This window comes from Thalassophryne amazonica, chromosome 2 (assembly GCF_902500255.1).
Source record: "Thalassophryne amazonica chromosome 2, fThaAma1.1, whole genome shotgun sequence".
Lineage (NCBI taxonomy): Eukaryota > Metazoa > Chordata > Actinopteri > Batrachoidiformes > Batrachoididae > Thalassophryne > Thalassophryne amazonica.
In genome coordinates this window covers 3,606,773-3,617,362 of record NC_047104.1, presented here as the reverse complement: position 1 = coordinate 3,617,362, position 10,590 = coordinate 3,606,773, and the positions used below count along the sequence as shown (strand labels likewise).

Sequence of the window (10,590 nt, the reverse complement as noted above, 5' to 3'; positions counted from 1 at the left end):
CCAAACGCCCTCAAAGCAGAGAACAAAAACCCGTGGTGAACCCGATCAAACACCTTTTCTTGATCCAGTGACACAAACCCACAATCCAAGACCCCCATAGTACACAAATCAAACATATCTCTCATCAAAAAAAGATTGTCCAAAATAGTTCTATCAGGCACACAATAAGACTGATCCTTGTGAATGATCAAATCCAAAACAGTCTTTAACCTGTTCGCCAACACCTTAGAAAAAAGTTTGTAATCCGCACAAAGAAGTGCGACTGGCCTCCAATTCTGCAACGAAGCTAGATCCCCTTTCTTAGGCAAAAGGGACAGAACAGCACGGCAACACGACGTGGGCAGACACCCAGTCGCGATGCTCTCCTGCAACATTTCCAAAATATCCACCCCAAGAGCACCCCAGAAATGTCTATAGAAGTCCACCGGAAGGCCATCGATGCCTGGAGCTTTCCCAGGTGCCATCTGGCGTACTGCCACGTCAGTTCCTCCAGCGTGATGGGGGAGTCCAGGGCCTCTCGCTCCGAGGCCACCAGCTGGGGGAGATCCTGTAGAAGACCAGCCGCACAGGCCTCGTCACAGTCAGCAACACCGTAGAGAGCCAAATAGAAGTCCCTCGCGTGTCTCCGCATCTCCGCCGCGTCACTCGTCACCCGTCCATCAGGAAGGCGAAGACAGGTCAGCACCTGCTGATGAGCTGTGGTCTTCTCCAGGTTGAAGAAGAAGGAGCTAGGTGCATCCATGTCCCTAATGTTCGCAAAACGTGCCCTCACCATCGCCCCTTTCGCCCTCTCATGCAACAGTGCACCCAGCGCCGCCTTCTTCCCTTGCAACAGACTATGCTGATCAGGAGCCCCCCCCCCGCATGCAGATCAGCTTGAATATTCATAATATCCCTCTCCAACGTTGCAATAGCTACCTTAACCTTAGCCGTGGAACAAGAAGCATACTGCTGACACAAGACCCGAACCTGGGTCTTGCCAGCCTCCCACCACTGACACACCGTCCCGAACATCCCCTTCCGTCCCCTCCAAAATTCCCAAAAGGTCTCAATTAACCCACAAAACGCCCTGTCGAGCAAAAGTTCAGTATTGAATTTCCAGTAAGTGGTGACTCGCGCAGTGTGTGAGTGGAACAATTCCATAGTGACAAGATGGTGATCCGAAAAACCAACCAGCTGAGAGACAGAGAGACAGACAGAGACAGAGACAGAGAGACAGAGAGAGACAGAGAGACAGAGAGAGAGACAGAGAGAGAGAGAGAGACAGAGAGACAGACAGAGAGACAGAGACAGAGAGAGAGACAGAGAGAGAGACAGAGAGACAGACAGAGACAGAGACAGGTGAGACAGAGAGACAGAGAGAGAGAGACAGAGACAGAGAGAGCGAGAGAGACAGAGAGACAGAGACAGAGAGAGAGCGACAGAGAGAGACAGAGAGACAGAGACAGAGACAGAGAGAGAGACAGAGAGACATCCTCACTGACATTGATGTTCACCCACAAGCAGAGTTATGAACCTGCCTCTTGGTTCTATTTGTCTCAAGCTCTCAAAGGAGCCAACATTGGTTCTAATCTGTTTTCACTGAGCTGACGTCCCGTCCACAGGGAGACACTGACTCTAATCCTACAAAGTGCAGGTTTAGCATAACTACTATAAAATGCACTGAGCAGCATGGTGAGGGTTTGTGTGTATCAGCTCTGTGATGACGTACAGGAACCGTGACAGGACATAAACCTCTGTGATGCCAGAAGATTCTGCTGCTTCGGAAACAGTTCCTACAGTTGCGTCCCAATGTAAACGTCTCCGCTCCGTGACCACCGGTGCCCTGTTCACAGCGCTGCCCCCCCCCCCCCCCCCCCCCCCCCCCCCCGGCTGCGCTGCGCAGGCCTGATGTTGTGGTTCTTGTAAAGGTGTTTCAGAGATCAGCTCATTTTTGGAGTTGGATGAGATAAAGTTGTTCTTATATAATAAATTACTCTCTTAAATGTTATTCTGTTCCTATTTCCTGCTTGTGAACTAGTAACTCTGACCTCTAAAACATCAAGATCAGCTCCACCTCTGCACGTTCTAAAAGAAAATCCAGTTCGTCCTGAGGTCGGAGGTTCTGCGTGAGCCCTTTGAGTTCCAAACAAACCTGTTTTGTTGAAGGTTTCTCAGCCGGCTTTCTGCTGCAAACCACATCGTTCTTCTGTGTTTTTTTTTAATTTATTTTTTTTTATTGTTGACATGAATTCTTTCATTTCTGGAGTTTATTTTATTTTGTGCTTTGATTCCTGGAAATATTCAGTAGTGTTCAGAATAATAGTAGTGCTATGTGACTAAAAAGATTAATCCAGGTTTTGAGTATATTTCTTATTGTTACATGGGAAACAAGGTACCAGTAGATTCAGTAGATTCTCACAAATCCAACAAGACCAAGCATTCATGATATGCACACTCTTAAGGCTATGAAATTGGGCTATTAGTAAAAAAAAGTTTCCCATGTAACAATAAGAAATTTACTCAAAACCTGGATTCATCTTTTTAGTCACATAACACTACTATTAATCTGAACACGACTGTACAAAGTTATTGTAATAATTAACTAAACGGTAAAGTTTATAATAATACAGTGTTTCAGAAAAATTGATATAATTTCATAATATAATAACTTGACCAACTTTAATTCAAATGATGTTACATTTGAACAGCACTCAAAATTCTGTGTTTAATGTTTTCTGGATTTGTGCTCCTCGCTGGAAAACAAAAGGTGTGTTTGTGTGTTCGAGTCCACTGAGAGTGTGCAGCCCGCGATTGTTTGTGAGTGACTTTCACACAGACTTGGACGTGGCACAAAAAGTTAAAAGAGGACGGCTGTCTTCTGTCTGTGCAGGACAAAAGGACCTGGACGACCACCAGTTGGGACGAGATGGTCCAGCGGGTTCAGGAAAGATTTTTTGTGAAGCCCCAGAAAGTCCATAAGAAGAGCAAAACGACAGCTCGGCGTGTCGACCGACTTGACGTGTGCTTAGTTACAGGCGGTGCACAGGTAGAAAACATCTGAAACACTTCATGAAATCCACAAACATTTGAATTTCTCATTCAGATTTTGATGAATAAATCTTATTTTGCTCAACATTAAGTCTGTTTTGTTTCATTTGTAGTTAATCAGATATTTACATCTCAAATCATATCAATTTTTTTTCAAGCAGCCTGGCAGAGGTTGGCACTCAGAGGTCCCTCCTACTTTGTTTTGGTTTTGTGGGGTCACAACCCTCTTACGTCTAATTGGACCAAATTTCAATCATTAAAAAAAAGGTTAAATCAAAGTTGAGTCATTAAATATATTTTAGTGTTTGGGTTCGTGGACAGAAAATTACCAGAGGACACAGAGTCTCAACTTACAAACCTAATTAATGCAATTAATTTAGAAAGGTTTAGACAATCTGACAATAGTAAGAAAAAATCTGTGCTGTAAATCCAAAACTGTAAAAAACAAAACAAAAAAAAGGTACCAGGTGGGCAAAAAGTGAGTCCAGATGTTGAGCGTCTCATTGGTGAGCTGGAAGAGACTCAGGACGCAGTCGGTGGCGGAGCTGCAGGGATGACGGTACCCGGAGATGATGCTGTCCTCATGGAACACCTGCAGAAAGAAAGTCTGGATCATCTCCGACACGTGGACATGTCCCTCAAAGTGTCTGTGTGAACGTCTGAGGCCTCAAAACAGCTGATCTCATCCCAAAGTGACGGTTTAGTCCCAAAAATGCTTTTGCACAGACTGAGACTGGACTTCACGTGCTGAGAACAAACGTGCAAACTCATTCACTTCCAAACCAGCTGACTGTCTGGATTATAATCCCCCCAACAGAACGCAAATATGATGGATTTAAAAAGACAATCAGAGCTGCACAGCCACAGCGGCCAAACGTAAGAAACAACAAACAGGCCTTTTGATTAGGTACACTCGCTGTGTCACCAGCTGCTGCAACTGCAATGAAAACATGAATAAAATCACCATAGCAACACTGACACTTTTTAAGATATCAGCTACAAGTACAAGTCAAGTGACTATCTGATTAACAGATCAGTCAACTGACACAAAAATGGTCAAATATTTAGATTTAAAAGAATTTGATGTCGTTTATTGAAGATTCTTAGACTACGGGCACTTATTATGTCCTTTGATCATATTGTATGAAAAACAGAAAAAAGGGGAAATTTCACACTTTTATAGTTGTCTTTACAATGAAAGTGTGTTAAGAAATTTGTTCTAGTAGTCTATGATGACTTTTTCAGCTTTTTTCAGCATCATTATATGCAAATATTGCCGTTTTGTGCTTGTCCCACACCCAGACTTTTGATCTTCAATGATAAAAATGAATGGTAAAGAAACATTTTTCTAATGTTTCAAAATATCTCTGAATAAAATATCAGTAAAATAATCAAAACATAATTGGGGTATTCAATGTCATACAACTGTTGTGATTTTTTTTTAAACAAAATGTAGTTGTCCCACACTATTGCTGTAATTTCCACCACAACACTGTAATGTCCCTTTAAACAGTTTGTATGAAAGATTGTTTGGGTAGTTTCTATGGAGATAAACAGTGACATCAGAGCACATGTATATAGTGCCAAATCACAACAAACAGTTGCCCCAAGGCGCTTTATATTGTAAGGTAATGGTGTGGTGGAAATTACATTTACAAGGCCAATAGTGCCCGTAGTTAAAGAATCAGCCTTATATAATTTTTTTTTAAAGTCTATATTTTGTTTTGTCCCAACTTGTAAAATGTTCCTTCTGTGTTTAATTTGAGACGAACCTTCGGGGTAAACACACTGAAATCTGAAAAAAAACTTTTAACAGTTAACGACCTTAAACAGAATTAATTAACACCGACATGAAACGTTTGTGTCTCACAGTTTGGTTTGTGTGATTAGACATCAAGGGATTTGTAGTCCAAGTTTGCAATGGACTACAAATCAAAAACCGCCTCCACAGAGACGATCGAGAAAAAATAAACACACGAAGTTCAAACAACAGAAAAAATGACAGAGATCAAAGCTGCATAAACATCACGTGTCATAAAGCAAAATAAAGCAGACAGAAGAAAAAAGATTTTTGCACAGATTTGAGTTTTTTTCCCTCGTTAATTACTGGCTGACTTTAAACAGAAAAACTGCCTTTAATCTTGTTAAATTAGAAATAGTCCACAGTCTTCTTCACAAACTGTCAAGTGGCCGTGATGTGGGTTTAAACTAGATATTAGTTGTCAAACAGGTTTCGACTGGATCTGAGAAACCGGTTTTCACAGCTTGTCGAACAAAAACAGGATTTGTCTCTTTTACTTCTTACAGAAGTGTTTTTCTTTCTTATTATTTAAATCAAGTCAAATCAATTTTATTTATATAGCGCCAAATCACAACAAACAGTTGCCCCAAGGCGCTTTATATTGTAAGGCAAGGCCATACAATAATTATGGAAAAACCCCAACGGTCAAAACGACCCCCTGTGAGCAAGCACTTGGCAACAGTGGGAAGGAAAAACTCCCTTTTAACAGGAAGAAACCTCCAGCAGAACCAGGCTCAGGGAGGGGCAGTCTTCTGCTGGGACTGGTTGGGGCTGAGGGAGAGAACCAGGAAAAAGACATGCTGTGGAGGGGAGCAGAGATCAATCACTAATGATTAAATGCAGAGTGGTGCATACAGAGCAAAAAGAGAAAGAAACAGTGCATCATGGGAACCCCCCAGCAGTCTACGTCTATAGCAGCATAACTAAGGGATGGTTCAGGGTCACCTGATCCAGCCCTAACTATAAGCTTTAGCAAAAAGGAAAGTTTTAAGCCTAATCTTAAAAGTAGAGAGGGTGTCTGTCTCCCTGATCTGAATTGGGAGCTGGTTCCACAGGAGAGGAGCCTGAAAGCTGAAGGCTCTGCCTCCCATTCTACTCTTACAAACCCTAGGAACTACAAGTAAGCCTGCAGTCTGAGAGCGAAGCGCTCTATTGGGGTGATATGGTACTACGAGGTCCCTAAGATAAGATGGGACCTGATTATTCAAAACCTTATAAGTAAGAAGAAGAATTTTAAATTCTATTCTAGAATTAACAGGAAGCCAATGAAGAGAGGCCAATATGGGTGAGATATGCTCTCTCCTTCTAGTCCCTGTCAGTACTCTAGCTGCAGCATTTTGAATTAACTGAAGGCTTTTTAGGGAACTTTTAGGACAACCTGATAATAATGAATTACAATAGTCCAGCCTAGAGGAAATAAATGCATGAATTAGTTTTTCAGCATCACTCTGAGACAAGACCTTTCTAATTTTAGAGATATTGCGCAAATGCAAAAAAGCAGTCCTACATATTTGTTTAATATGCGCATTGAATGACATATCCTGATAAAAAATGACTCCAAGATTTCTCACAGTATTACTAGAGGTCAGGGTAATGCCATCCAGAGTAAGGATCTGGTTAGACACTATGTTTCTAAGATTTGTGGGGCCAAGTACAATAACTTCAGTTTTATCTGAGTTTAAAAGCAGGAAATTAGAGGTCATCCATGTCTTTATGTCTGTAAGACAATCCTGCAGTTTAGCTAATTGGTGTGTGTCCTCTGGCTTCATGGATAGATAAAGCTGGGTATCATCTGCATAACAATGAAAATTTAAGCAATACCGTCTAATAATACTGCCTAAGGGAAGCATGTATAAAGTGAATAAAATTGGTCCTAGCACAGAACCTTGTGGAACTCCATAATTAACCTTAGTCTGTGAAGAAGATTCCCCATTTACATGAACAAATTGTAATCTATTAGATAAATATGATTCAAACCACTGCAGCGCAGTGCCTTTAATACCTATGGCATGCTCTAATCTCTGTAATAAAATTTTATGGTCAACAGTATCAAAAGCAGCACTGAGGTCTAACAGAACAAGCACAGAGATGAGTCCACTGTCTGAGGCCATAAGAAGATCATTTGAAACCTTCACTAATGCTGTTTCTGTACTATGATGAATTCTAAAACCTGACTGAAACTCTTCAAATAGACCATTCCTCTGCAGGTGATCAGTTAGCTGTTTTACAACTACCCTTTCAAGAATTTTTGAGAGAAAAGGAAGGTTGGAGATTGGCCTATAATTAGCTAAGATAGCTGGGTCAAGTGATGGCTTTTTAAGTAATGGTTTAATTACTGCCACCTTAAAAGCCTGTGGTACATAGCCAACTAATAAAGATAGATTGATCATATTTAAGATCAAAGCATTAAATAATGGTAGGACTTCCTTGAGCAGCCTGGTAGGAATGGGGTCTAATAGACATGTTGATGGTTTGGATGAAGTAACTAATGAAAATAACTCAGACAGAACAATTGGAGAGAAAGAGTCTATGCACCAATAACATCAGATCAAATTCCCTGTAGGTGTGAACTTGGCGATAAATTTGATTCTGATTTCTCTGGATTTTAGACGGTTCATTAAAAACAACCCTCCAGGTAGTTTCCAGCAGCAGTGAGCTGTGTCGCATTTCAAGGAGCAGTCGGGGAGCAGCGGGTGTCCAGTCTGATGATATCAGATTGCAGATGATGTGGTTCTGTTGGTTTCATCGGCCAGTGACCTCCGATGACCTCCGATGATCTCCAATGTCACTGAGCAGATTTGAGGCCGAGCATGAAGAGTCTGGGATGAGAAGCAGCACCTCCAGATCTGAGACCGCGGTCCTCTGTCGGAAAGCGGTGGACTGCTCCCTCTGGGTCAGGGGAGAGTTACTGCCCCAGAAGCAGGACTTTAGGTGTCTCTGGGTCTTGTTCTGGAATCAGGGGTAAGTTGGAGTGATGTCTGATGTTTTACAGACACTGTATGGAGCTGTCGTGGTGAAGAAGGAGCTGAAGCGGAAGGTGAGTCTCTCAATTTATTAGTCGATTTACACTCTTATTCTCACCTGAGGTCATGAACTTTGGGTCACGACTGACAGAATAAGATCACGGATAGAAGCAGCGGAAATGAGATTCCTCCATTGTGTATCTGGAGTTCCACTCCTGGACAGGATGAGAAGCTCAATTATCCAGAAGGAACTCAGAGTAGAGCCGCTGCTTCTTCACAATGAAAGGAGCCAGTTGAGGTGGTTCAGGGATCTAGTGAGAATGCCCCCTGGTGGTCTCCCTAGGGAGGTCTTCACGCACGTCCAACTGTACAGAGGCCCCGGGGAAGATCCAGAACATGCTGGAAGGATTATATTTCCCAGCTGGCTTGGGAATGCCTCGGGAGACCCTGGGAAGAGTTACAGGACTTGGCAGAAGAAAGGGAAGTGTAGGATGAGCTGCTTGGTCTGCGGCCACCATGACCCAAACAGAATGAAAATTAATTTATTATCTCTTCCACGAAGGATGTGTTCATCGCCATTAGTTGTTTGTTTGTGTTTTCACATCAGATACAGATACTTAAAGGGCTTTACAATGATGCCTCACATTAACTCATCAATGTCAACAAGCTGCCATGCAAAGCCCTCAGCTGCACACCGGGATCTGCTTGGGGATGAAAGACCTTAGGGATTTTCCAGTCTGACAGGGATTCAAACCAAGGATCTTCTGGTCACAAGACCATGACTTTAACCTTTGACCATCACCTCCCCAGGTTGGTTGGTTAGTTAGTTAGTTAGGGTAATGCCTCATCCTGACATGAGGGGATTTCAGTTAAATGTGGTGGAGATACAGGTCCATTGGTGCCAGGGCCAAGACTCCACAGCGTAGGACAGATGGTTGCTTTGGAAACGTGGGGATGGACCCACTGTCTGTCTGGGTGATTTCCAGTCAGAACCCAAGGCGGCTCTGTGATGTGAATGTGGTGATGCTTCTAGATTTGATTTGGTGAAGTTCAAAAGAACAAGAATCAGGATCAAAGAAGAGTGATCAGGATTAACGTTCAGCAATTGTGATAAAAAATAGTCAATAACTGATGAAAGTTTGAGATTAAAGATCAGTAATCAATATTAAAAGTCAGGATCAAAGGTGAGTGATCAGAATCAAAGGTCAGCAATTGGCATCAAAGATGAGTTTCAAATATATGTAATCAAGGATGCATAATCAGACTCAAAGATCTGAATCAACATTCAGCAGTCAGGACTGAATATCTGGATCAAAGCAGAGTGATCAGGATCAACGTTCAGAAATCATGATAAAAAATTGACAATAACTGAAGCAAGTTTGGGATTAAAGTTCAGTAATCAAGATTAAAAGTCAGGATCGAAGGTGAATGATCAGAATAAAAGGCCAGCAATCGGAGTCAAAGATGAGCTTCAAAGATTTATGACCAAAGATTAATCAAAATGGAAGGCTAGGATAAAAGCTCAAAAATCACGATAGCAAAAACTGTCAATAAAGGATGAAATCTTGGGACTAAAGTTCAATAATAGAGATAAAAAAATCAGGATCAAAGATGAGTGACTGTCTTAAAAGGTCAGCGATCAGGATAAACAATCAGTGACAATAGACAAGTGATTACAACAAAAGAGAGCAATTAAAGTTCAGTAATGAAGATTAAAAGTCAGGATCAAAGATCAGTGATCAGGATCAAATCAGGACAGATGAATGCCAGCCAGAAAAGCTCTAAGACTTGATCTATGACAAAAAGAGATCAAAGGAAAATGTCAGCAGAGACCTAAAGGGTCGACTGTCTGTCTCTGGAGGATGTCTGTCTCTGGATGAGACAGACGCCGTCCGTCTGATTTGTTTATATTTTTAAGACCTTCTGATAACATTTAATTGATTAACAGTAAAACAAAATGATCCGATGAACTGAAGCTGAAAGTTTTTGAAGTAGTTTAAAGACTTCTCGCCTCAAAATCATCACAGGAAGAACCAAACGCACTCGACCTCCTGACCTCTGCTCTATGAGCCCTGATTTAGAAGCTGTGGGCTGCGGCCTGCTGAGGGTCCCCGGACTTACTTTGGGCACCTGATTGATGGTGAAGACTCGCTGCAGTCTGAGGAGGCTCAGCATGACTCCTGCTGCCGTCTGGAGCCGACTGAGGCCAGCAGCCGGTCGCGTCACCGCCTCAGTCAGGCTGCTGTTGCCATGCAGTCCTAAAAGTTCCGCCCCTTCTCCGCCAAACCCAGAGGGCAATACCTGTGCTTCTCCTCCTCCTGCTGCTCCTCACTGCAAAAACATTAAAAGTCCTGCTGCTGCAGCAAAGTCAAAAGGAGAACGTTTCCCCGACAGTTCTCACCTTTAATGGCACAACGCCGTCACAAAGAGTGAACAGCTAATCAGGGCCCTCGCTGAAACATCTGTTTTTATGTTGTTCTTTGAGCTCAGGTGAGTTCCAGTCAGACCAGGTGCACCGACTTCTTGAATGCAGGGTGTGAATAGTGTGTAGCAGGAAAGTCAACAGAGCTCCATTCACGCCTCCTTCTGTCGCCTCCTGGCTGACCGACGCTGTCACACCTGTCCGGCCGGCGGCGCCTCTCTGACCTGTTATCTAGTTCAAACTCGACACCAAATAAGGCAAAGAGGTCTCTCAGCCATTGCAGGCACAGGCTGCTCAGACAACAAACGGCCATTATGTGCACGTGAGAGTAAGTCTTTATTATCTTTGCCACCTGCTGCACGCCCGTCTGCGTG

The 10,590-nt window shown here is 42.8% G+C and overlaps 1 protein-coding gene across 1 annotated transcript in view; it reads right to left on the bottom strand.

The window, feature by feature from the left end:
* Positions 1-10,203, bottom strand: part of paqr5b (progestin and adipoQ receptor family member Vb) — a 33,620-nt gene extending 23,417 nt beyond the window's left edge. Inside the window, exons 1-2 of the mRNA XM_034183106.1 lie at positions 9,916-10,203; positions 3,495-3,622 (exon numbers count right to left, since the gene is read on the bottom strand). Coding sequence (XP_034038997.1) covers positions 3,495-3,622; positions 9,916-9,969 — 182 coding nt within the window. The 5' untranslated portion in view covers positions 9,970-10,203. The remainder of the gene's footprint in view (positions 1-3,494; positions 3,623-9,915) is intronic.
* Between the last annotated feature and the right edge of the window lie 387 nt (positions 10,204-10,590).